General features: G+C 39.1%; 2 protein-coding genes across 7 annotated transcripts; one reads left to right on the forward strand and one right to left on the reverse strand.

Moving 5' to 3' along the window:
* Nucleotides 1–391: 391 nt before the first annotated feature.
* ccdc9b (coiled-coil domain containing 9B) lies at nt 392–24,835 on the reverse strand. 4 transcript variants are annotated; one of them, XM_011490470.3, is made up of 15 exons: nt 24,607–24,833; nt 21,259–21,366; nt 21,074–21,178; nt 20,802–20,957; nt 19,529–19,702; nt 15,476–15,512; nt 10,756–10,781; nt 6,752–6,930; nt 5,812–5,861; nt 5,698–5,739; nt 5,515–5,611; nt 4,189–4,222; nt 3,584–4,112; nt 3,432–3,514; nt 392–3,150 (listed from the first exon to the last, which is right to left on the reverse strand). In XM_011490470.3, exons 1-15 carry the CDS (start codon nt 24,616–24,618, stop codon nt 3,124–3,126), a joined length of 1,659 nt encoding a protein of 552 aa, XP_011488772.1. In that variant the 5' UTR covers nt 24,619–24,833; the 3' UTR covers nt 392–3,123. The 4 variants fall into 4 exon arrangements, with proteins under 4 accessions (XP_011488772.1, XP_020569133.1, XP_011488773.1 ...); XM_020713474.2 differs by lacking the exon at nt 24,607–24,833 and adding an exon at nt 24,153–24,517; XM_011490471.3 differs by lacking the exon at nt 3,432–3,514 and having other exon boundaries at nt 24,607–24,835.
* On the forward strand, nt 10,769–15,279 carry LOC111946816. 3 transcript variants are annotated; one of them, XM_023951294.1, is made up of 4 exons: nt 10,769–11,424; nt 12,950–14,007; nt 14,093–14,260; nt 14,797–15,279. In XM_023951294.1, the coding sequence occupies exons 1-4, from the start codon at nt 11,101–11,103 to the stop codon at nt 14,864–14,866; spliced, it is 1,620 nt and encodes a 539-aa protein (XP_023807062.1). In that variant the 5' UTR covers nt 10,769–11,100; the 3' UTR covers nt 14,867–15,279. The 3 variants fall into 3 exon arrangements, with proteins under 3 accessions (XP_023807062.1, XP_023807060.1, XP_023807061.1); XM_023951292.1 differs by having other exon boundaries at nt 10,773–11,424; nt 14,093–14,409; XM_023951293.1 differs by lacking the exon at nt 10,769–11,424 and having other exon boundaries at nt 12,764–14,007; nt 14,093–14,409.
* Nucleotides 24,836–26,825: the final 1,990 nt, after the last annotated feature.

Here is a 26,825-nt window from a genome sequence, read left to right on the forward strand (position 1 = left end):
AAAGTACATTGTTGGAAAGAGCACAGCTTGCAACCTGCTGTACGTTGTGTACCAGCCCAGAAGGCTGCTATGGAGATAGCCTTGGGAGAAGATAATTAAATAGTAGCACCTATGGGAGGACCCGACTGTTTGAAGTGAAACAGCCCTGGAGAGGGCACAGCCTAAATTAATCAACACGTAGGGCAAGTGTGGCCCAAGGTCAAGCACTAACAAGAAATGCTGCAGAGGTGATCTATATCTCTGTCCACCTGTTTCCATGCAGGAAACCAATCATTTTTTAGGACAAAAAAAAAAAAAATCAAACCTCCCAGGACAATGACTTTATACATGTGTGCCATGCTGCTGCAGGTGCGGAGGAGGAAAAGTGTAAAAGAGCAACGAAGCACTCACACCTTTTTGAAATACTGAGGGTTTTTATTGGCGTTCTGTTGCTTCCTTCTTATTTGCTCCGATGCAAATGAAGATTTGTTGCACACAAACGTGGGCTCCACACAGCAGAGATCACACCTCTACAAATTCATTCGCACAGGTATATAGGACATTCAATGAAGGTAATGCTGCAAAAAACTACACTCCTAAAAACACTCAACTGCTGCTAAAATCCATTTAAAATACACCAAATTTAGAGTTTCAAAGGCATCAGAGGTCATGTTTTCAAACTAAAGCTTTGTACAGAAAGTAAGGCCCCTACTCAGAGAAACCCACACACCTTAACAAGGACCGACTTTTTGTGAGGATTTTTCTCCTCTAATAATCGGCATCAACAAAAACAAATAGGTAAAGTATAAATACAAACAAAACCATACATGTCAAGTAGAAACAATCAGTCTTTCAATTGGCAAGAGTTCTCTTCCATTAATACAAACAAAAGGAAACATTACATAAAACAGAAATGACACAAATCATGTAACTTAAGTAAACCTTCAATACGAAGAGACCAATAAGCAAGGCACAACTTTCTTCATTTATGCAAGAGAAACTGTTACAAAATATGCATTAGCTGCAGTTATAATACAGTGCCAAAGGGGAATTGCATCTGGATGCCAGTGTTCTTACAAAAAAGAACAAGACTGAAGCGGACAAACCCAAATGATCAATTTTTAAACACTTGAGTTATTGGAAAATTAAATAATAGGTTGTTTCAGCATTCAACAACAGCAGTACTTTCCTGCTACAGAACAAAACTGCTGAAAATAACACTAGGAAGACAGGATATTTTTAATTAAAAACAGAAAAGCTGTGCTTTAGGGAGCATTAAAGGGGTCACTGGTGAAATGATTTTACTCTAGGTTGAGTTATTTAAGTTAAGTTAATGTTTCAATTCTTATTTTTTACTTGAATACATTACCTTGACATAATTCAGTCACATGTCTATTTAAAAGGCAAAGTGCTTAAGAGTTGGTTTTACACAAGAAGTGAAATAATACTTTTATTTTACGAGATGTTTTGCAGAATTTTTACCCATGCCACCCTCATAGAAGGTAAAGCTATTGTGGGTTATTATTAGTTTTAGATGCAATTTCATTGTATTGCAGACTTTACATATTAGTAGCTATTTTTGGGAACAGTTCAAAACTGAATCCTAATTACTGACAAACATGCATTTTAGCAAAACAATGATTTGGTGTTTTTGACTTCCTAATGCTGAAAGGATAATCAATATAATAGCATTTTTTGTGATGCATTTAATGTATTAACCTACAAAAAACAAATTTGCAGGTTTTGAAGTTTAGTGAATAACGGCTCAGAATATCATTTCGGGACACTGCGTCATTAACCTCTGATGAGTTTAAAGTCAGTAAAGGAGGACAAAAACACACTAAGGCTGTTTCTAAACAGAATTAAGAGCATAAGGTCAGCTGCTGATAATCTTGTGAATCAAATCAGTTGATTATTTGCTTCATAGAGCCCATAAAAAATGTGTACTTTGCAGTGCTGGGACATCCATAAAGAGGAGGAGACAAGCTCAAAAAAGTTTAATAAAAAAAATAAGAAGACTAAAAAGGATGGATTGTCTGGAAGGTTAAAAGATGATACTTAAGTCTTAAACACATCACCATCACTAAAGTCTGCAAAGTTTCATTTGAAACCACACAACTTGGAAAGGGATGGACAACTCTGCACAGATTGGTGAGATGTGACCACAAAGCAGTAATAACTTAAGCTATCATGTCAGGCGGCATAAGTGTGATTACTTGGGGTTACCTTTAAGAACAAAAATCTGGAATCACATGTTCCATCAATCCGTCCTTCTTCTTCCATTTATTCCCTTTCGGGGTCACGGGGCTGCCGGAGCCTATCCCGGCCACTTAAGTGCTTTAGGAGTCAAAGTCTGGACCTAAACTGCTTGGAAGGAACCTATGAGAGCTGGTATACAAGGAATTGAAAAAGTTTGCACCCTGGAACAACTTCAGTTGTGAACCAGCACTTTATAAATAAACTGGGATGAAAAAGTCACTTACTAATAATTTGATCACAAAAAAAACATTTCTGTCTAAGTGAGATCTGACAAACTCTTAGAACATTTTGCCTTTTCACATTTTTTTCTGTTTTTTGATGGCATGTTTGTCCCAAAAAGCATATTACAAGCTGGTATTCCTTTCAGGTTGTGGATTAGAAAACAAATTTTACTGTACATCATAACACAAAAAAATGTACATTCAAAGAGGAAGTACTTTCTTTTTCACGGGTTTAAACTATGAAGACTGTTGTGCATCTGCAACCAAACTATACAGACATTATTTTAAAGAGATCTAAGGCAGATTTAGGCACTAAATAATTGGACAGTAGCTTTAGTTTATTGTCACCTAAGGTATAAACTGATTAGCTAGCCCCATGGCAGGTACTTTAAAATGTCTGTACAATGTAAACATTCAGTCATATTGCACTCAAGCAGCATACTTACATACTAAAATCATATCAGTACACCAACTTGTATACCCATAAAGTGCTTAGATGGGAAAAAAATCTCCAAAACGATCCCACCTTCCTGTTGCTAATCTATATTGAACGAGACACAGCACAGCAAAGAAAAAGCAAGGTTTTGCTTGAAAGCCACCAGAGCGAAAAGCATCCAAGCACTGTGTTTTGATTTCTGTATTTACAGTTCATCCTCAAAACATGTCACACGATCTTCCCGTGCTCCCTTGCCTGTGAAAAGAGGAAAAACAGAGATATTTACAGCAAAAACTATAATTTACTATTTATGTAACCGCTTCTCTGCATGAGCGATTCGGGTGGGCGGCTGACAGATTATGTGTTGCAGCGGATGATGGGTTGGCGCTTTCTGCACTCTGTCAGAACTCAAACGTGGTGTTTGGGTAAAAGCTGCAAAATAAATCTTTCCGATCCATTTGCACCTCAAACACCCATCGGTCCATTTACACGGCCATCAAGACCCCCCCAGTACCACCTTTTTTTCTGGCACTGACCTTGTCACTGCTGGTGGTGTGTGTGGGGTGGCTTTCTCCTGACTCCTTGCTCAGAACAGACAGACCAGAGTCTATTCGTTCCTCTATCAATCAAAGAGAAACGGATTGTTTGTGTTTGTGGAACAAATTGCAGTTGTACAGTTGTTTTATACCTGTGTTTGTGTTGCTGATGGTGAGCGCTGTCCGTTCTACAGGTTGGATGGAGCCCTCATGCAGTGCAGCTTTGGCTTTTTCACCAGGTTTGCTTTCATTTTTAGTGTCAGGTGACTGATGCCGGGGAACAGGAGGAGAAGACGGTCCAGCCTCGTTATTCTGGCAAACACACAGCTGCGACCTTTGACCTTCAGGCCGACTCTTTTTTGGTGAGGAAGCGTTTGCAGAGCCTCTGGATTCTGAACTGCCACTCTCCTGAGACATTGTTTTTTGCTTCACAGGAGGCTTCTGGATGAGCTCTTCTAAGAAGCGCACCCTCTTTTCTGAGCCCCGAGGAGAAAAGACCTCTGGTTTCGCCTGAGGGGGGGAACACTCTTTCATGCTGTCGGTTGAAAATCTTTCAAGAAGTGGACTCTGTGGCTCTGGGCTCATCTTTGCCCTCAAGTCTGAATCTTTCGGTTCTTCTCCATCAGCCTTTGTGAGAGCATCCAGTTCTTCAAGGAACTCTTCCAATGTTGTGTCAGTAGTCTAAAGAAATGTTGTTTCAAACACTCAATCATTTCTCAACTAATGTAATTCATACTTTTAAGATTACAGGTCTTACCTGAGGATTTTCACCATCATCATTTGGCTGCCATCTGAAAAATATACACTCCTGTCACCTCTGCACATGTAAAAACTTCCATTATTTTACTTGTAATTTGATTGACTAAAGCTGCTAAGTTCTGCACAATGAGAACATTTGACAAAGATTTGATTTTTTTCATAATCGTTGCTGTTTTTTACATCAGAAACAAAACCAAGCGAAGCTTGCCTGAAACCATCAGTGCAGTTAAATGTTGAATTTAAAGACGTAGGTTTCAAACCTTCATTTAGAATATAGAAATGATTTAAAAATACTTTTTGGTGAACTGACGGAAGAAAAACAAGGGTTTTGTAGTGAAAACGATAGTTTAAAAATACACTGAAAGTCACAGTTTAGCATTCACATTCTACAACAATGTAAAAATATTGTTCTAACCTTTTCTTATGAAAAACATTTTTAAACACTTAACTGTAGTGCAAAATACTTTAAGGATTTGTGGAAATATAGAATGAAAAATATTAAAATAAAGTAAAATAATATGAAAATGTAAAAACATTAAGATGTGGATACATAAAATAAACTGTCTAGAATTTCAAGAATGTAAACTTTGTTGTGTGTCAGCTGGTATCAAACCCCAATGTTCATTCACAGGTTTGAAACTAACCAGGACAAATCAGAGTTGCAATCCCTAGAATGACCACTAGAGGCTGGTGTCTGAAATGAGTAACTACCCTTTAACTCCCATGTCATTAAATCGGATTTCATAGGAAAACAAAGCCATATACAACACGGTTTCAAACACTTTTATCGATGGATGCTGCATTCTTTCTCACCCTCAACATTGTGTGAGGGGTAGTTTATTTCTAAATAAAAAATGTTTTAAACATCAAAATTCACAAGGTAAACACTGTGATTACAACTGTCAACTCAAGTAGTTCTGAAGGCTTTTCAATCCACAACTTAAACCTTTGTAGACTTGTGGCTTTAAGATCTGAGCAATACCTAAACCGAGAAAGTCTCCTGAGCATCACAGGCCCCCATCTCTGCACACTCGGTATATCCAGAAGCCAAAGAAGTCATAAAAAAGAAAAAAGTGTCCAGAGAGATGTGAATGAAAACGTTTGTGTTATTTAAACAGCTGTCTCATCTTCTAAATCAAGTCTCATGACAACCCAGGGAATTTGTACACAAGGGCACAGTGCAGAAAAACAAAACGACCTTCCCATTTCCTTTTTGCTAAATCCTGTTACCCTGTTATTTTCTTTTCTCATGACAGTCCTGATAGATGTCCCCATGTTTGAAGTGGCATGAGCATTTCATGCATGGCGTTCAGCTGTTACTGACCTCCTGGCTCGCCCCGTCAGACGATCTTTGCCTTTGGCTTTGCTGCTCATCACAAGCACGTTTTTAGCTGTCTTGTCTTTCCCTCGCTTCTCATGACCTGAAGCAGTGGAACACCCAAAGTAACATTTCAAAGTAACATTAAAGGATAATTTGATGTTAAATAATCAACAATAAGTGGGACACCTCTTGAGTCACTGCCCGCCTTTCTTCTTGGATTTCTTCCACCTGGAAAAATTCAGAAATCGTGTTTATTTTTGAAAAATCCCTTTCCTATTACTGTTTGGTTGGTTTTATTACCTCTGCTGGAAGCCCCCCAGTCTCCATCAGCGAGGGATTTACCTGAAAACCTAGAAGCCCAGACTCAGTTCAGACAGAGGCAACTAACAAACAAATCATGATCATGTTTTACAATGATCCAAGATTGTGAAGCTCATAAAAAAATTCCTGTGATATTTCAGCCACTCTCAGGACATTTTTCTTACAGTGAAATTCTGCAGAGACTATTCTCCATGAGTTATCTCTCAACATTTGAAAAGAGAGCACATTTCCTCTTGTGTTTGTACTGCAGGCAGTCATTTAGGCTTCACCAAATAAGGCAAAGCATTCCATTCCGGATCCACTGCTAAAAATAGCGACCCTCCCTTGTCTCTTTGTATTTTGATGTTTCCTTAAACAGGACATTAATTAACTATTTGTACTAAAACTTTGCTTAAAACATAACAAGCCATCCATCTGTGTCATTTATTGCTGCTACTATGAGAAACAACTCCTTAAGCTTCTATTCAAATTCAGTTGAAGGACAATATTGATTATGTATACGTGAATGAGGATTAATAATCTGCAGTTATTACCCTGCATCATCCTGTCTAAACTTATAAATTCTAATGATGGATTTCTATAGCTTCTTTCTATACAACATAGTAAAACTTTTTTAAATCTTCACTGGAATTGCCTGATGATAACAGTTTTTACATACAAATCGTTTACATTTATTTCACATGTCTATGGCAGCAACATATGCAGTTGTTTTAGGAGTTTTTCTGAATCAAACCCATTGTCTGACTCTCATCCCACACAGTCAAATTATTATTTTGCACTGTTTTGTATCAGATTTGATTTTCTTTTGAAATCCGAACGTTTGGGGGGAAAAAATATTTTTAGAGTGACAAAAAAATATCTAGCAAAATAACAAAATCCCTAAACAGCTTCAGAAATTCTTACATATGTTCAGCCTTACATGTTCTCCGTTTTGTCCATGTCCCATGCCCGCCTCCACTGGCCTTTAGCATTTTTATGGCGAGCCACCCTCTCTTTATCAATCTGCTCACGCTCTCTCTTCCAGCGCAGATATTCTTCATGCTCCTCTCTTGATGTGGGGATGTTGAGGTCTGAGCCACCCTGCTGGTTTTCAGGATCCTATGTGGAAAAAGACCCTTTTTTTAAATGAACAACCACTCAACTGTTCAGCATCAGATAAAAGACTGGAGGGGACACGTTCACATTAAGCATGGCAGTCCACTGGAACATGAGTGTTTTTGTGCATTTTCACTCATAACGCCAACCCTCGACTGTACCTAATGGAAGACTGCTATGCAGAGTCCCAATTTGATCTAATGTAAAAGCGTTCCCAGTAGTCTTTTATATTAATTATGCCATTTTTAACCAAAACTGTGTCATCTTCTAGGACATAATTTCTGCTAGGCGGCAGGAGTTAATTAGAATCTGAGTTGTGGGCAGGACTGTTGGCACAGAGCAACGCCGGCCTCCCTTCCCCTCACCACTGCTTAGAGCTCTCCATTCTCTCCCACTAGCTTACAATCCCTCACACGTTCAACATGACATTATTGGTGCAACAAAAATGGCGAGCAATATTGGAGCCATACAGTTTTGAATGCAGATGCAGACATTCATGTAGCTATTTGTTTACAAGTTGATGCATCAGAAGGGAGCAGTGCAGGGAGCTTGGAGCCCAGCTAGCATATTTTCTACGTCACAAAAAAGTTCTTTTTCCAACAGCATTTTTTCATCTATGCCTCAGTCACCACAATTTCAATAAAGAAATACTCAGAAATGTAATTTTAAGCACCAAATCATCATTTTTATTGGAGGTTTAAAAGACTAAAAAGAGGAAATGGGTTTTACTTGTCACCCTTTAGTTGCACCCTTATTTCTTGGTTTTGTCATATTATTTATTAAATCCTTACATTTAGGGCCTAATTTCCTGCATTTTGGGTCCTACACAACAGAAATATTGTTTGACAAACTTTTCTTTTAAAGACAATTTTGTTTGACTTATTTAAACTGTTTTTTATATCACTATGTAACACATTTTAACTTTTGTTCTGTTCCTGGGTTGAAAGTGTGTTTTCCTAACCCGTTATGTCTAGAACAGAAAGTTATTCCAGAAAAACTTTGCTTCTGTGACCGGGACAGTGAAATTTTGAAAATCACGTGTTTTCGAAAAAATTCTTGATTCCCTTTTAATGCTGAGCTCCTTCCTAGAATATTCCTGAACTGCTGGAGTTGTCCAGATGTTTCTACAATTCTCCTGAACACTCTAGAACGTTCAAGAAACTTCCAGAATTTTCAAGAAACTCTCAGAACTTTCTAGAACGTTCTCAAACGTTCCAAAAGTAGCTATTCAAGTATAAAAGCACAGGTATCGCGAACCAAGATTCCAATTTGTGTTATTGCTGACTGAAAGGATAACGATTAGTAGTTGAAGAGAAGTTATTTATTTGATGTGGCATCAAGAGGTTGTTTGCATCCAGCTGATTCATTCTGCTACGTGTGCGGACAATTTATAAAGACAAGAGCAAAGAAGTATTCCGTGGAAGCAAGTCGTATAATGTATGAGGCCTACAAGGCATAGTTCAGCGTGCCGGTCAGGGACCAAGACAAATCTTGTTGTTTCCTCTGTCTCTGGGACAGCCGTGACACTAAGGCGCATTATCGCAAAAAGGACTGGCCACAACGGACCGAGATTTCTATTGGGATGAGCAATGTGATGTGGGAGCCGCTGATAGAACCTCATAAAGTGCTTATGCCACCGCCGCACATCATGTTAGGCCTCATTAAGCAATTTGTCACTGCTCTTGACAAGGAGTCAGCAGCATTTAAATACCTCCAAGATCTTTTTCCAAAGCTTTCCGAGGCTAAGGTCAGGGCTGGTCTCTTCGTCGGACCACAGATCAAGAAGATCATAGAATGTGAGGATTTCGCAAAGCTGTTGAACAGGACGGAGAGAGCGGCTTGGAGCAGTTTCGTTGTAGTTGTTCATGGCTTCCTAGGTAATCACAAAGCTGAAAACGATGTGGAGTTGGTGCAGACTCTCATAAAGAATTACGCCAAAATGGGATACAGAATGTCTCTGAAAGTCCATATCCTTGATACGCATCTCGACAAATTCAAGGAGAACATGGGAACTTACTCTGAGGAGCACGGCGAGCGCTTTCATCAAGATATATTGTACTTTGAACGTCGCCAGCAAGGACAGTATAACGAAAAACATGATGGGGGACTACATTTGGGGGCTACTTTGAGAAAGTGATTCACAGTACAATTGTAAATCTAGAAAATCTACACATTTCTGAACCTTATTGAGTGGTTTCCGACTGTGTTTGTTTATTCCTTGTGCAATATTTGTTTTTAGATTAGATTAGATTTGCTTATTAATCCCACGAATGGGAAATTTCCTTGTCACAGTAGCATGGAGTTTGGCACAAGTATGTACAGACAGTAATTAACAAAATATACATTTTAGAAAGAATATTTACAAAAATAACAGTGTTCTGAACCTGTTACCTGATCATAATGACGAAAATGAATAAAATCGTTTTATTTTCACAAAAAAACGGGTTTTCTACGTGCTGTTGTCATGAAAGCAAAGTTTGTGCTTAATGAAGTCATTTTTTCACATAATTTAGACATAAGCAATTGAAATATAACACTTAAAAGCTAGGAACAAAAATTGTGTTACATAATCAAACTGGGCCAAAGGAAAATGTAAAAAAAATTAGCTGAATTTTGTTTTAAGGAAAAATTGATTTGTGATTTGGATTAACAAACATGGCATTTTTTTTAAAGAAATATTGATTTTAGCATTTTAAGACGGCATTAATAAAGGTAGTGTAGATGAAATTAGAATCCAGATTTCCGTTTTTTGTTATTGAATGTGCAACAAAATTATGTAGCTCATAAGGAGTTTTAAAGAATATACAAGTCTGGATTAGAAATAAAAATACATTTTAAATATGAAAACATATGTGCGTCATCCAGTGTCCCTGACGGATGATAATAGACTGTGATGGTGACCATAGAGGGATGTGGTTTTGCATTTGTGGGTAATGAATGACCTATAATTGCACAATATAAACATAATGTCCATGCGTCCGTTAATTAAATAATGGATTGTGTTTTTTCTTTCTTGTTTTTTTTTCCAGAAAACCTTTTAACTTGTCGCAGAAAACTGGCTGTGAGTTGGTGATCCCTCAGAGAAAATCAAGATGACAACCAGGAAGCGTCACACACAAAAATCAACAGCCTCTGTGAGAAATTGACAATGTTGATGTCTAGAAATTGTCTTATTCTTTTATCTTGGCAAAGAAATCAAAGAAACCCAGTCAGTGAATCACAGCCAAGTAAACATGTTGCTTTCTTTCTTCCAGTTAATAGATGAGAGCATCTGTGTTCGTGCCTGTTCCTGTCCCTGTGCTGTCATCCTCTGAGGATGACCATGGCCTCATGGGAAGTCATGTTACAACAGGCAGACTGGCCGGCCTCCCAAACACTAATTGCAACTTTTCAATTTCTTCACATCAGGGACGGAGACATGAAGGCTGAACGTTAAAAGTCTGGCCCGTGCTTTGTCTCCTCTGTTTACCCCCTAAAATGTTAAAGGAGGCTAAAAGCACGTATTCAACATAAAAAACCCCAAACTGCAGAGCAGGAAAGTACACGGAAAGCCTGGGGAGGCATGAAGAGCATCTCTTGTCGTGTGTGGTTTTTGCTGAGCCTTTGAACGCCCCTCCTTGCTGCCACTTGGGTTTATTTATCACACGCCTGTTCTGTGAAACAGCTCTGAGCTATTCATCTGACGTAACACGCAAACCAAGAGGAGGCAGACCAGGACAGGCAAGAAAAGAGGAGTGCACATGGTTGCACATGTTGTGATGATGGGTATAGTGTGCAGAAAAGAGCAGTGAAAACGTTTCCCTTTAAATGGTTTTGTTACTGTTTTACCTGGCACTGCTCTGATCTGTTGTTGACAGAGGTGTAAAGTACTTGAGTAATTTTACTTGATTACTGTACTTAAGTATTATTTTTGGGGATTTTTACTTTACTTGAGTACAATTAAAAATCAATACTTTTACTTTTACTTAATTACATTTTTTTAGAAAAAAAAGTACTTTTTACTCCTTACAATTTTATTTACAGTCAAAAAGTACTTATTTTTTGGAGATCACTTCATTCTATTTTCCCTTGCTATTACCAAACCAATTGAATTGCGCTGATGCCCAGTTTAATTTAAATGTTATTTATTCTGCCTATGAAAATCGTTTTCACATTATATGAAATTGGTCAGACATGTTCATTGGTCCTTTGGAAGTGACGTCATGTCACATCTATTACCACAATGCACAGCACCTTGACCTGGAAATTAGGGAAATTATAACAGTCAATCAGTGGAAGAAAATGGAGGAAGTATGTGATTCATCAGCAGCTGCGAGCAGCACAGTCCAAAATCAGCCACAGGATCAAGAGCACCCGTGGCCGTATCTTCGCGAATTCTTTTCTTTAAGTGGTGTAAATAAAGATTCATTCAAGATGAAATGTGTCCTCTGTCTCCCGCTTAATAAAGAAATATCGGCCTTCAAAAGTTCGCCATCAAACCTAAGGAAGCATATTGAGGTAAGTACATTAAGTATTTTGTTTTACTGATAGTTTTTTTTTTTTTTTTTTTTTTTTTTTTTTTTTGGGTGTGCATGTTTTGACGTTGATGGCGCGCCTTTTATATGTGTAGTAGGCCTATTTTCACTAATGCATGCGATTGACAATATAAGGCTCACGTAATAAAATGCTAAAATGCATTTGTAATTGGTAACGTTAGGTCCACGGGAAATTTGGCGCCTATTGCAGCTTTGAATAATCATTATCATTCCGTGCTCTCATTGTGTTTGAATTCATGCAAAACACAAGAAAACCAAGCGAGAAATTTTTTTCCAAACATGTTGTATTGTCAAAACGGTAACACTTTACAATGAGGTTGATTAGTTCATGTATTAACTAACATTAAATAACCATGAGCAATACATTTGTTACTGTATCTGTTAATCTTTGTTAACGTTAGTTAATAGAAATACAGATGTTCATTGTTTGTTCATGTTAGTTCACAGTGCATTAACTAATGTTAACAAGATATAAAGTATTAGTAAATGTTGAAATTAACATGTATACGTGCAGTTCATTATTAGTTCATGTTAACTAATGTAGTTAACTAACGAACCTTATTGTAAAAGTGTTACCATCAAAACTAATGTAATGAAATCAATTCACCCTGTCATGTCAGCCTTACAGTCCTGTGTTTTTGTCAATATAATCAGAAATAAAATTAATGTTTGATTGTCACTAAATGCTACTGTATTTCTAAAATCAACAAGTATTTAACATTATAAAGTGTGCAATTGGCTGCAAATGTCAGTTTTATTAAAGGGTTAGTTCACCCAAAAATGAAAATAATGTCATTAATGACTCGCCCTCATGTCGTTCCAAGCCCGTAAGACCTCCGTTCATCTTCAGAACACAGTTTAAGATATTTTAGATTTAGTCCGAGAGCTTTCTGTGCCTCCATTGAGAATGTATGTACGGTATACTGTCCATGTCCAGAAAGGTAATAAAAACATCAAAGTAGTCCATGTGACATCAGTGGGTTAGTTAGAATTTTTTGAAGCATCGAATACATTTTGGTCCAAAAATAACAAAACCTACGACTTTATTCGGCATTGTATTCTCTTCCGGGTCTGTTGTCAATCCGCGTTCACGACTTCGCAGTGACGCTACAATGCTGAATAAAGTCGTAGGTTTTGTTATTTTTGGACCAAAATGTATTTTCGATGCTTCAAATAATTCTACCTAACCCACTGATGTCACATGGACTACTTTGATGTTTTTATTACCTTTCTGGACATGGACAGTATACCGTACATACATTTTCAGTGGAGGGACAGAAAGCTCTCGGACTAAATCTAAAATATCTTAAACTGTGTTCCGAAGATGAACGGAGGTGTTACGGGCTTGGAACGACATGAGGGTGAGTCATTAATGACATCTTTTCATTTTTGGGTGAACTAACCCTTTAATGCTGTAATCAGAGAGTGTATGTGTAATTGTTACATTTATTGCATACAATATAAATATTTATTTGTTGTTTTTACAGAGAATGCACCCAAATTACCTCAAAAACTACTCTAAATTGACAGCACAGAAGAGAAAGATCGGGACCTCCACCCATGCTTCCAGCAGTAAGCAACTGAAAGTTGACTCAGTTTTCCCAGTCAAACATGTGTCTCCAGTCACTGTGAACAAAGCTATATTAAGGTACATCATTCAAGGACTTCATCCTTTCAGCACTGTTGATCTGCCATCATTTAAAGAGCTGATTAGTACACTGCAGCCTGGCATTTCTGTCATTACAAGGCCTACTTTACGCTCCAAGATAGCTGAAGCTGCTCTGATCATGAAACAGAAAGTGACTGCTGCCATGAGTGAAGTTGAATGGATTGCAACCACAACGGATTGTTGGACTGCACGTAGAAAGTCATTCATTGGTGTAACTGCTCACTGGATCAACCCTGGAAGTCTTGAAAGACATTCCGCTGCACTTGCCTGCAAAAGATTAATGGGCTCTCATACTTTTGAGGTACTGGCCAGTGCCATGAATGATATCCACTCAGAGTATGAAATACGTGACAAGGTTGTTTGCACAACCACAGACAGTGGTTCCAACTTTATGAAGGCTTTCAGAGTTTTTGGTGTGGAAAACAATGATATCGAGACTGAGGCAAGAAGGTGTGAAAGTGATGACACTGATTCTGAAGGCTGTGGTGAGGGAAGTGATGGTGTGGAATTCCAAGATGCCTCACGAGTCCTGGACCAAGACGATGGCTTCGAATTCCAGCTACCAAAACATCAAAAGTGTGCCTGTCACTTACTTAACCTAGTCTCAAGCGTTGATGCCCAAAAAGCTCTCTCAAATGAACACTACAAGAAACTCTACAGATCTGTCTTTGGCAAATGCCAAGCTTTATGGAATAAAAGCAGCCGATCGGCTCTAGCAGCTGAAGCTGTTGAATCAGAAAGCCGGCTTCAGCTTTTAAGGCCAAACCAAACGCGGTGGAATTCAACTTTTATGGCTGTTGACAGAATTCTTCAAATTTGCAAAGAAGCAGGAGAAGGCGCACTTCGGAATATATGCACCTCTCTTGAGGTTCCAATGTAAGTGTTTTTCCCCTCTATCGATGTAAACAAATGTGGGTTGTTTTTGTTTAATACTCTTTGATTATGCTGATTTCTCCTGTAGGTTTAATCCAGCAGAAATGCTGTTCTTGACAGAGTGGGCCAACACAATGCGTCCAGTTGCAAAAGTACTCGACATCTTGCAAGCGGAAACGAATACACAGCTGGGGTGGCTGCTGCCTAGTGTCCATCAGTTAAGCTTGAAACTTCAGCGACTCCACCATTCTCTCAGGTACTGTGACCCACTTGTGGATGCCCTACAACAAGGAATCCAAACACGATTCAAGCATATGTTTGAAGATCCTGAGATCATAGCAGCTGCCATCCTTCTCCCTAAATTTCGGACCTCTTGGACAAATGATGAAACCATCATAAAACGAGGTAAATGAATGCAAGCAACATACACTTGACGAATTCTAATCTGGGCAACCTTTGAGCCATACCAAAATTATTCTTTTATTTATTTATTTTTGCACTTTTTAGGAATGTTATATCCCATCTTTGGCTGTGATCTCAATATGAATATTGATGTAAAGTATTCTTGCAGCAGGTTGTAGTTATCCCTCAGTGTTTCTTGAAACCAAACTCATATGTATCATATGTGGTTTGGAAATGCAGTTAGATTTTATGCTAAAATAAGGGATTTGCATGATTTTAGATGTAGATGACTGCACGTAAATGTAGTTAATGACAAAATCCATAAAATTTGTTCCCAGTCAGAAGCCCCTCAACCAAACTTTTCTTTGTGTCTGCTCACTGTGCTTGTAGGCATGGACTACATCAGAGTGCATCTGGAGCCTTTGGACCACAAGAAGGAATTGGCCAACAGTTCATCTGATGATGAAGATTTTTTCGCTTCTTTGAAACCGACAACACATGAAGCCAGCAAAGAGTTGGATGGATATCTGGCCTGTGTTTCAGACACCAGGGAGTCTCTGCTCACGTTTCCTGCTATTTGCAGCCTCTCTATCAAGACTAATACACCTCTTCCCGCATCGGCTGCCTGTGAGAGGCTTTTCAGCACTGCAGGATTGCTTTTCAGCCCCAAAAGAGCTAGGCTTGACACTAACAATTTTGAGAATCAGCTTCTACTGAAGTTAAATCTGAGGTTTTACAACTTTGAGTAGCGTGTACTGGCATTAGATTGTCTGTCTTATAGTTTGATAATTAAATACAAACAGTTCTAAAGCAGGATAAAACCTTGTATGCATTTCATTTAATGTTTTTTGAGATTAAAAGCTTAAACAAGAATCTCTAGTTTTCTTTCTTGCTTTTACTTTTACTTCCTTAATACTCAAGTACAATTTTAATGGAGTACTTTTTTACTTTTACTCAAGTAAGATTCTAGCCAGATACTTTTACTTTTAATTGAGTAAAATTTTCCCTAAGTACTTGTACTTTCACTTGAGTAAAATTTTTGAGTACTTTTTACACCTCTGGTTGTTGAGCTCCTCAGACTCCCTCTGCTCTTGTTTCGCCTCCGCCTGTCAGAAAAAGGGAAAGGAGAAGAGAAAAAAAAGATAAGCAAAGCAAAACAAAACCGGGATGCAGCAAAGCCTTGGCAGCATTAGAAAACATGGATGTCAGGAGTCACAGCGCTGCTGCCATTAACAGCAAGAGTCAGAGAAAGACACTGACTCATCCACTAAGAGATTTGAAGCCTGCACTGCCCCCAAGTGGTTTCCTGGACAAACTGAACCCTTCAGCTTCAAGACATGACAGTATCCATCTGCTCAGCAGAGGACAGACACAAAAAGTGAAAACATGGACACTACCTCAACCAGATTACATCACAGGTACAGAGTTTGCAAATATTTTACAGTACAGAAACTCCAGTGAGTGCCATGCATGAGTCAAACTTCTATAAACAGGAACAGTTCAACAGCAAAGAGGGAGAAGTCAATAAACACTGACTACAGAGGTCTGGAGGTGCCCCTAAAGGCATGAGCACCCACACATCCACTCGCACGCCCACATCCAGATGCCATCAGGCGATCGCATGAACTTTAGGACCTCTCTCTACCTCTTTTCCTCAGCACGTTGCCTCCTCCTCTGGCATCCTGCCAGGCTCGTCTCTGCCGGCATAATGAGTCTTTTCAGGGTGAGAAGGCAGTTGAATGTAAATTAGATCCAATCAGCCCTTACAGGGTGAGGAGAAGGGGAAACAATCGCTCCAGAAGAGGGTAGACCACTTAAAAAGTTTCACAGAGGAGACAGGACGTAGACAGAGCCCCCAATACCACCTCCACCTCTACCATGTTGTCCCTTTTCTTATAAGTGTGCACAGTGAACAGACAGGCCTGTCATTTCCAGGCACTCCCATCTGCCTCATAGCCACACCACACTTTTACATCATCGCTAATGTATTTCCAAGGCGGGAGACCACAATCCAAGTTTTTTGTGTCACTTTCTAGCAAAGATTTCTAACTATTTTCTTTCGGACTCATGACAGCCTTTCACGGCTGCTTTAGAAGACACTGGTTGTGTAAATGTTAGTGTGGAAGTGAAGTCTCTGCACAGGCAGGGGTACAGGCCTAACATAGCCAATTGCTGCATGGCATCTTTTTTTCAGACCTGCGTTGGGATCAGCTGTCTGTAAAGCGGAGGAGCATTGAGTGTGAGAGTGAGCCTCGGGGTCCAGAATTATGGAGAGCAGCTGGTCTGGAAAGTTTGCATACCTAGAGGGCCTGAGAGGGCGGCACTTTACAGAGAAGCTGGGGAAATGCATCAGTATAAATACTCTGAATCTCAAGCAGTGGGAAATCAAAAGATGAACTTTTTTTCAAAATTTAGATCAGTTTGTTTGTAACGTATGATAACACTGTGCAATTAAACCCCCAAAAAGAAAGCTTAAGCAAAAGATATAGAGTGTACTCCCTGTGACTGGAAGGTCGTGAGGTCAAATCTAGGCCAAGTCACACCAAAGACTCTGACAGAGGGATCCAATGCTTCACTGCTTGACACTCATCATTAAGGGGTTGGATTGGGGAGCTTAAAACACCAAATGGTTCCCGAGAAAGGCTGTGTCTGCAGCTCACATCTCCTGCAGGGGTTGGTTCAAATGCAGAGTACAAATTACACACACCTAGCTCTGTGACAATTGATGGGACTTTTAATTTCTCAAGAAAACATTTATCGTTTAAATTAACAAAATTTTACTTGAAGGTTTCAAAAGTCAAAGATAGATAACTGTAAGGATTCTGTGGTTTGGTTTGTTTTGGTTGTTCTTGGTAATTTTTTTGGTTTCTTTTTTGTAAGACACACCTGCTTCAGGTTCATGATCCACAGCTGTCTTCAGTTCAGTTAATTGCCCTCAGTCTATTTAAGTGTCTGGGTTTCAGGTCATCTGCTTTGCCTCTGTCTTGCTGCTCCCCATGGTTTTGTCATGGTTCAGTTTGTTTATTAAAATATTTTATTTTCTGTCACCAAGCCTGGTCTCCTGCATTTTGTGTCCTCCACCACCAGTTCCTGACAGAGTACGAATATCTTGGTTTTTATCTGTCCTGTCCAGCAGAGGAGTAAACAGATAAGAGCTGAGTATGTCTTGTGTTGGACAGAGTTTACTCTTTCAATTTGTATAAACCCCTTTTGTGTCTCAGGCTAAACTTTATATTATGTATATTTGTATACATTTGTTGTTGGGCGGGAAGTGAATGAGGGAGTCACTTGCTAGAGATGGGAGAGAAAAGCAGGGTTGAAGAAGTTGGATGATTGAAAATAGGAGAGGGTAGAATTACAAAGAAGAGGCAACAAGTTGCTGGATGTTAATCATTATTGCTGTCAAATGTTATTAGTCACATGGGTGCAGGGCTGTCCAAAGACATCATAGATTTATTCAAATCCTCAAATATTACAAACATGCCTCCTGTCTCATTCACACACACACAAGTCAGCAATACAAGTACAGATGTAGACCATGCAGTAACACTAGGGTCCCTTTTTCAACTTTGGTTAACTAAGCATTAAGGAGGGTAACACTTTATAATAGTGGGTCCCTTTATTTATGTAAGTTAATGGAAAATTAAGCATAAGTAAATATTAAGTAAAGGGTTTTATTAAATTTAAGACCTTTCAAGACTTTAACATGTCTGATTAAACAAAACTTGTTTGTTTTATTTCAGTCTCACCTGCTTTAATTTGCTAATTACCCACACCTGTCTTAATCTGCATCATTAATCGACGTCACTTTTACTTTGTTTACTTAAAATAAATAACATTTTTTTAATTTTTCAAATTCAAGTCATTAATTTATTGTATTATTATATAATATTATTTATATTTATTAAATTAGTAAGATATTAATTCACTTTTGTTTCTGAGTTTCCATCCCAGGTGAGCCCATCCATAGTAATCAGCGAAGGAGATTGGGACATTCCACTTGGGAAACTGCAGGGATTGCCAACTCTCCACATGGCCTTTACTTTTGCTTCTTTAAAGGAAATTATTTAGTTCATTTTTTGAAGACTTTTTTTGTATCATTTAAATGTTGTTCGTGTGCTGTTTTCCTGTTTTGCTTTCATAGATTAATTAGTTGGAATGTGTGATTATTTTGTTTCCCCATCCCTCATGTGTACAGTATGGTTTGTCCCTGTCTATAAAGTTTCTCCAGTGTGTCAGTGCTGGAGCTGAGAATGAATGAATGAATGAATGAATGAATGAATGAATGAATGAATGAATGAATGAATGAATGAATGAATGAATGAATGAATGAATGAATGAATGAATGAATGAATGAATGTATGTATGTGCTGGAGCTAAGTCTGGACAGGCTCATTCAGTTAGTTGTTTGTTTAGTCTTTGGAAATACTATGTTTAGTACTTTTTGTTCTTCTTTACAATTTATTTGAATATCTTGTAAGAAAACCCACCATTGTCTATTGACCTATTGTGAACCTTCACACATCCATTTTCTTAACCTGCTGTATCCCTTTCAGGGTCACAGACCTGCCAGAGCTTAACCTGGCCACTGTAAACAAAACAGTTTATAGAATATGTTTTAAAAAAAATGTTATCCTTTGTGAAGCTCTGAGATATTTTTTCTGAAATATTTAGACCTTTTTATGACACCCTCATCTTTCCACCCAAAATCATAATAAATAGAACAACAACGGCAAGAAACGCGTCTGTGGCATCAAAACGTAGATCTGGAAAATTCTTACTTTTTAAGGTTTATTATTAAATCCAAACCTTTGGGTGTTGTTTGTGGTTCAAACCTTCGAGTGATCAACTAAAACACTTTGCAAATTGAGTCTCATTCAGCCAACATCTCCAATAACCGCCCCCCCACCCTTTTCCTAATTCAATACTAGCACCACATCCTCTCCAGGCTGCATTGTTTTCTATCACTGGAGGGGAAGGGCCAGCCGACATGTCTGACAGCTATGTAAAACGCATGGGTGCAGCACATGAGAACGAACACACAACAAAGGGGGTGTGAGAGTGGCGGGGCACAGAAGGGTGGGTGAGTTCATGATGGCTGGATTGCTGAGTGGAGTCAGACCTGGGCTGCTGCTGCTGCTGCTGCTGCTGCATCTCTCTTGTTGGTGGCGTGGGGCAGCTGCTTCCTCCTCCTCGCTGACTCCACTCTCCTGGTCTGTCCGTCCTCCGTGGGGTTCCTGATGTCTGCTGAGTCCGATGATGTCTTCTCTGGCTTCTCCCGCACCACCCTCTTTCCCTGGGGAGTCACATAAATGAGTACCACAGCTGCTGCTGCAACAAAAAGACAGTTTCTGATTCCTCCAGCTTTTACAAAACTGCAGCTAAAAAGAAAAAGCTTAAATAGGCAAAAATGATCTCAACTGTAAGTTAATTATTGTTCTTGTTGTCACAGTTTTTTCTTAGACTGATTTTCCAAATTGTAATTAACATTTTCCCCAGACTTTAACCTAGATTTGTCAAAATTCCAGCATATAACCAAAAGTCTAAAATACTTTCAGTCAAAAAAAACTGTTTTGTTTCATTTTTGCATCAACAGCTTCTTTTCATTAACAAAATCAACTTTACATCCACTTACCCTTATACCAAACTGTTATTAACTGTTATCTTTGTTATTATCTCATTAATCAGCTTTGCTTCTCCTCTGATTTAAAAACACATCAGTAGAAAGATTAGCATTTTCATCAGCAGTTTATCTCTGTAGTATTTCAATGTCCTAATAAAGCTGGAATTTAATTTATGTTTTGTGCAAATCTCCAGGAAAAAACAATAACTGAGAACACAATACCTGCTCTTACTTCAATCCAGATAAAAAAATTAGAAAGGATTTATGTATTTCAAGAAAAGCTACTATGAGTTTACTTTGAATCCACCATGTAAATAGGCCTACTACTTAAAAAAAAAAAGTTAAGTTTTGCTTTGGTGTACAGTTTTTGAGTTATTTCTAATAATTTTTTATTACCTAATTTTTCCTGTTTTTAGCTTCACTGCAGGGCTGAGGGCACATTTAATGAAATGATCCAATTAGGTTCAAGAATTGATAGAAAACTATTAAAAATAAACCAACAATTTTGCAACTATGATAAAATTTCCCCTCTTAAACACTTAAAAAATTGACTCAAAGGAAATTAAACTCCAAACAGCCTGTTCAGGTCACAATGTGTAATTCACATAAATACGAGTTACATAAGCTGAAAATAAATACTAAAAACATGAACAATAAAAACATGAAGAAACAAAACGAAAATATAATCAAATAAAAACATTTCAAACTCAGAGATGTAGAAAATCGCTGCTGAAGTGCTTAAACACAGACATCAGCACAGCCGTGGTTTCACCTTTTTCCCAGCCATGGTGACCGTCAGCTGCCTCGTCTGGCCCGGCTCAGCCGCCTGCGTGGGGGTCGCCCCGCCCCTGTCAGACTCAGCCCCCTGCTGTCCTTGAACAGCTGGTGACTCACTGCCGGATGGCTTTGTCACCACCACACGGCTGTCCTGCACCAAAGAAAACATGAAATATTGAAACTCTTTCAAAGAACGACATGGTGGGGTTTCAGTATTGGGAGTGTGTGGGTGTGTTGTTAATGTCTGGGAGTGCTGTGGACACTCACACTGGTGGACTTGCTGATCGTGATGGTGAGATCATCAGCTTTTCCGTTTCGGCTCTGCAGAGCCATTCCCTCCTCTTCCGCCTTTTTTCTGTCCTCCTCCACCTCCTACACGTCAGAAACATGAACGTTTGAGGAGCTCAGTGAAAACCTGAAGTCCAAACCTGCCTGCAAACACCCGTCCTCACCTTGTACCTCTTCATAAGAGCCTCGTTCTTCCTGCGGAGGGCCTCAATCTTCTTGTCCAGCTCTAGATCCCTCTCTTGGTCTCGCTTGGGTTTCATGTCATCAGTGGTCTGGGAGAAGGAAAAACATAAAAACTTTAAGAATGGGTTTAAACTGCTGATGAAATGTCAAATGCCAATGTCTCTAATTCAAAATTGTTTTAAACGCTTTCCAAAAAAAAGAAAAGGGAAATGTTGTCTTTGAAGGAAAAGACTTTTCAGCACCCTGCCTACTTCATTAGGACACAACACATCCACCCTTGTGCCACAGTTGGAGCACCCGTTCCAAAGCTCAGTTACACATATGCAGAGAATCCCAAACATCCCAGTGCAGTCAGCAGGCTGCAGCTCCTCACATGGGGTTGAAAGACTCCACATGTACTCACAGCGCTGCAGCTAGCTTTGCATACACCAGAGCAGCTTCTGGGTTCCAGAGCACCTGCATGGATCTTCCACTTTGTTTTTCGTATCAACATTCCTTTTATCCTGCTGTAATTGTATTTTAATGTCTCAAATCTGTGAAGAAGTAAAGGTATTATATTGAAATTGAAAAAGTTTGAATGTGTAATTTTACATCCATTCATAATGAAAACTGTAGAAATTGATTGTCTTTATTCTATATCTAGTCAAGTTTGTTCTTTAGAGTGAAAAAGTTCCATGAAACTTTAACTGCTTACATTAGTTTACAATGTAAATAGTCTTTGAGCTAGACATAAGGTCACTTTAAGTCACTTTGATTTTTGTTTCTGTAGCTTTGAGGTGATGTGGGTAACAGGGAGCACAGAATGGGTGACAAACACATTAAAAAAAAACACAGCAGAACCTAAAGAAGAAATACAAATACAGATAAGTTAGCAAACATTGACTTTCCCAGATCAATGAATGCTGAGTTTTAAAATGCAGCACTTGTCTGACCTGTTATATGCACAAATGCAAAAAAAAGTTTTTTTAATGATTACCGAATTTGGCTTTCATATCCCCACGTTTTTTATAAAAACCCACTCTGATAAAATTTGGAACTGTGTAACCCTTGTGCTATCCTAGGCACTTTAACGTTGGGAGTTGGGTCATCTAGACCCACTAGACAGTGCGCTAAACCTTTTTTCTTTAATGATTTGTGATCTTCACTGGTGTCCATGGATTACATGAAATCTTTCCACCTTTATCCACCTTTGTCATGGTAGGGAGAACACGTCAATGTAAGGGTGGGGTCATCTAAGATAGCACAAGGGTTAAAAAGCGTTCCCAGTGGTCATTTAGTTATAAATGTGTCGTTTTTAGCCTAAATCAAACAAAATCTAGGATATAGTTTTTGCAGAGCGGCGGTAGTTCATTAGAAATTTGCCTCTGGGTTGTGAGTTGCTGAACAATCCCGCCCCTTTTCCCCTCCCCATTCCTGAGAGTTCTCTGTTTAGCTGCTGTCCTGCAAGCGTAAAGCCCCAAACACCCCAAAACTAACATTTTGGGTGCGGCAAAAATGGAGAGCAAATTGGAGCTATCCAGCCAAACAGTTTTAAGCCAGATTTCAGCTCAGACGAGGAAAACAAAGACGTACATGGATCTAGGTGTCTTCAAGTGGATGTGTCAGAATGGAGCACAGCAGGGAGCCTGTGGCCCACTGACTGTTGCACTTACGTCACATCTACAAGCTTTTTTAAACGGCATTTGTCGTCTGCTCCTGATTCACAACGATTTGAAAAAGAAATACTCAAAAAATGCAATTTTAAGCTTAAATGTCTTTATCTATGTCTTCCATCATCACAAAAAGGCTACAGGAACATGTTAAACACACCAAAAGCACATTTTTTAATTGGAGTGGGTTTTTCACAGACGGAAGAAGAAACCTTTTTAGGTTCCAAAGCTTGAATTGACTTTTCTGATTCCATTCCAACTTTTCTTCAGTGTAAATATGTCGGCCCTTTCGTCATTTCAGGGCAGCATCCAGCGTTTTAAGACTGCCATATTCACATTAATCTATTTGATTTTTCTCATATTACATAAAACGTTTCTATCATTTTGTTCAGTTTAAGCTAAATAGCATCTCAGTTGTCATCCTTTATGTGTCCAGCTGGGCTGGATGTTCCAGAGCATCCAGAGAAGACTTCAACATGCAGGACAGATCAAACGTAAAGGTCGAAAGTTGAATAATAAAATGAAAAAGAAAATCCAAACTGTAATCAACTAAAACGTAATCAAAGACTGACAAACCAATCAGTAGTCCAATGAGAGTTATCTCTACAGAGACACAGTAAAATACAGAAAACAGGTAAAAATTGGGTTGGAATGTTCTCTTCTTTATATTAAATTCAAAGTTTTTCAACCATTAAGACCTTATTTTGGTTGAAATGTCCAAAGTGATCCTTTAAGTGCAACAAAAACATGGCAAACTTTCAGATATAGCAGTCAAACAGTGAAAAGCATGTGTTCTCCAAACTGAGCCTCATCTGCTGTTTTTCACAGCTTCTAGAGGAAACGTGTGCGTTCTGCCGCTCGCAGTTCTGTCAAGGGAATCAGAGAGGACGCCGCTCTCCACGCTTTGTTACTCTGAAGGGTCTTGACTGGAGACTGGAAGCAGATGTGCCGACGTGAGTCACTAATCCTCCACTCAGCACCACAGCGGCGATGCAGCAGTCAAGGTTGTTTCCGTCTGTCTGACATTACCACAGCAGAATGAGGAGCCACCACAGAGCGATGCTCCAACACCATGCTTGCTGATCAGTTTAAGGAAAACTGCTGCTCTGATGTTTGAGGCCATTTCATTAAAGAGACCTAAACTATTTGCAGCTTCATGTATCAGTTCAGCTGTACTAAAAAAGTTTGGACTCCCTCTGAATGGCAGCAGGCTGGAAAGTGCTTACCCCAGAGGATCCAGTTGTCAGGGTATCCAAACACAACAGACGATGAGAACATACCACCAAGAATAGGCGCAATGGAGAGACCGACTCTAAACCTCAGCAAAAGGCGGCCTCTGTGGCCAACAGCGGGGACATCCCTGTAGGGGGATGACAAAGCTTCTGGTAGATGGTTCTGGTAGACCCACACTTCCCTGTGGTTCTGCCTTTGGCCAGGCAGCACCCATGCCTGGGCAGGCGGGTGAAAGCAGGAGGACGGGGGGGCCTGTGGAGAGAAAAGCTGCCAAGGCTTTCCTCCCCACTCTAGGTTCCTGCCTCCTACAAAAGCAGCAGCAGCAGCAGCAGGGAAAGAGCGAGAGAAGCTCTGCATGCATGCAGCCTCAGCTAAATCTGCGACACAGGGGAGGAGGAAAGACGGGGGGGGGAACCTAACACCAGAGAGACGGGAGAAGCCACTCACGGGTCTTTCCATGTCAGCGCTCAGAGCTGGGCTGTGTCCAGACGCAAGGCAGCCGAGGCAGCGAGGAGGGCAGCCTGGAGTCGACGATCATGCCTCAATTACAATGAGCCCAGTTGGGCAAGCAGCCAAGACGTCTAACAAATGCACAGAGCTCCCCTGTTAACAGATTTCACAGCACCCACCCGCTCCTCCTGCCTCTCTGTGACTCTCCAAACCTCCCACCCTCCTGCTTGTGGTGGTCCTCTCCCCCTTTTTAAGCACTTGCTCCCTCCTCCTCACCCACATCTTTAAACATACTACATGAGTCAGCCAGCCACAATAACACAAATGTCTAAAAAAGATTTTAAAAAGATGCTAATATAGTTTTAAAATATTATTTTGTAATTATTTTACAATCTGAAGTGGCAGCATCAGAGCAGAGCAGTGGCTGTTTTTGTTGTCTTTAGTCCTAAAGAACCAAACTAAAAAGAAATAGAAAAAGAAACATCTCTAAATAAATAAAAAGACAAAAAAGCCTCTACACTGACCTCTCTAGATCAACAAAAATGAATCATTTTTGTTATTGTTACACCGGGGAGAGATGTTTAATGGAAATATTTCTAGTTTGGATTCTTTCAGAAACAAAAGCGATCCGTGCATGTTCCACCTCTGTGTGTAGTTGTGCATTTTGCTCAATCTCAGTGTGGTCCAGCTGTCTGTCTTTTGAGCTCCAGACATGTTCAGAGTACTAATGATGCTTCCTGCAACAGCAGGAGGGCAGCAGAACGTACCACTCTTTGTGAGGAGCATTATGCCTCCTGACAAGTCTGAAAACTCAGGATTTCCACCATGTTTTAAACTCAAATAGCTACATTTCAAATATATTTGCTTTTTATTTGATTCTATTTGTTTAATTATACTTAGCTTTACTGTAATAAACCAATACATTTCGAGTACAAATCAAATCAGGAAAAACTGGGACAGCTCAAGCCTCTTCTTTTATTGCATTTGGCATATTGGTGCATTTGTGTCATACAGTCATTTTGATTATTTTCTTTTATTTTAATTGATTTTGGTGTTTTTTTGGCCAAACTAGAGAAGCCTCTATTCAAATTCCAGTGATAGACTGTTTTGTGTCCCAAAAAGAACTAATTTCAATACGTTATTCAAATTAGCTTATTTGGTGTTTGTGTTCTATTTCTTAACTCAATTTGATTCATTTGAATACTAAATGTGAAAAAACTGAAATATGTTACTCTTTCTTGAGGTCGTTTGTGTCTTTTTTTCCAAATGTTTTTGAATTAGCACATTTGAAGGTGACAATAGTTAAAAGAAAATATTCCCCCATCATGCTCAGCAAAATAAAACAGATACTTATTCTACAAATTCAAACTGTCAAATATTACCCAGAGATAAAACAACGATGACGACACAGACTCACATCCAGCAGTTAGTCCTCTGTTCGCCTGAACTCCAGCATCCAGCAGGTGCTTCTTCTCTTCATCTGCAATGTTCCACTTTGTCCACAAGATGGCGGCAAATCTTTTTCAGCCACAGGTGCGACCGAAGGAAAACTGATGATGAAGATTGGAGTATTCCAGGTGGGGTTTTTGTATAATCAGCGACTTTTCAGGCTAAAATAGCCTCATTTAGGATTATTTTAAAAAATAGAATTACCAAAATTAAGAAGCTGGGGGGTAAAAACATTAGGAACATTGTTTTGGTGGAGGAGTCTGCAACTTTAACAGTAGAAGAGACGTTTGAGCCTGTTTCTTAAGTTACTGATTAAAGTTGGAGCCACAAAGTCTTATTTTAGGAAAATTCAATACTGCTTTGCATTCATTACATTGTTACTTTTATGAGAAATCTGATTTATATTTCCTGTTTGGCTTGACTAAAAACAGAAATATAAAAGGAAAATTTTCTAAAAATGTGACTTCCTTTTTTAAAATAAAAGATGCCCTGTCCCAAACAGGATCATCCCAGTACCACTAATGTACTCCAATGCAAGGTCTTAAACAATGCAAGAAAAGATGGCATTTCTCTTGTTATACCTTAGGTCTACCTTGTTGAGCCATCATCCTTTTTTTTTACGTGATCCTGTTGTTAACCTGAACATAAACATGAACTCACTAGTTTAGGATCCAGAATAAATAATGCATAAAGAAAATACATATATACATATATTTATGCTCATAAAAGATTAGACTTTTTTTAACCAAAGTTTTGCTTTGTATTTA

This window comes from Oryzias latipes, chromosome 22 (genome assembly GCF_002234675.1).
Source record: "Oryzias latipes chromosome 22, ASM223467v1".
Lineage (NCBI taxonomy): Eukaryota > Metazoa > Chordata > Actinopteri > Beloniformes > Adrianichthyidae > Oryzias > Oryzias latipes.

Bases quoted from the DNA above. Each gene is read 5' to 3' on its own strand.
- LOC111946816 (XM_023951292.1), top strand. From the start codon at position 11,101: ATGTTCATTGGTCCTTTGGAAGTGACGTCATGTCACATCTATTACCAC. The intron at 11,425-12,949 runs GTAAGTACATTA...TTGTTTTTACAG, and splicing joins ACCTAAGGAAGCATATTGAG to AGAATGCACCCAAATTACCT. The intron at 14,410-14,796 runs GTAAATGAATGC...CTGTGCTTGTAG, and splicing joins TGAAACCATCATAAAACGAG to GCATGGACTACATCAGAGTG.
- ccdc9b (XM_011490470.3), bottom strand. The intron at 19,703-20,801 runs GTGAAACCACGG...GTGACTCCCCAG, and splicing joins TCACCATGGCTGGGAAAAAG to GGAAAGAGGGTGGTGCGGGA. The intron at 5,740-5,811 runs GTAATAAAACCA...GAATTTTTCCAG, and splicing joins CTGGGGGGCTTCCAGCAGAG to GTGGAAGAAATCCAAGAAGA.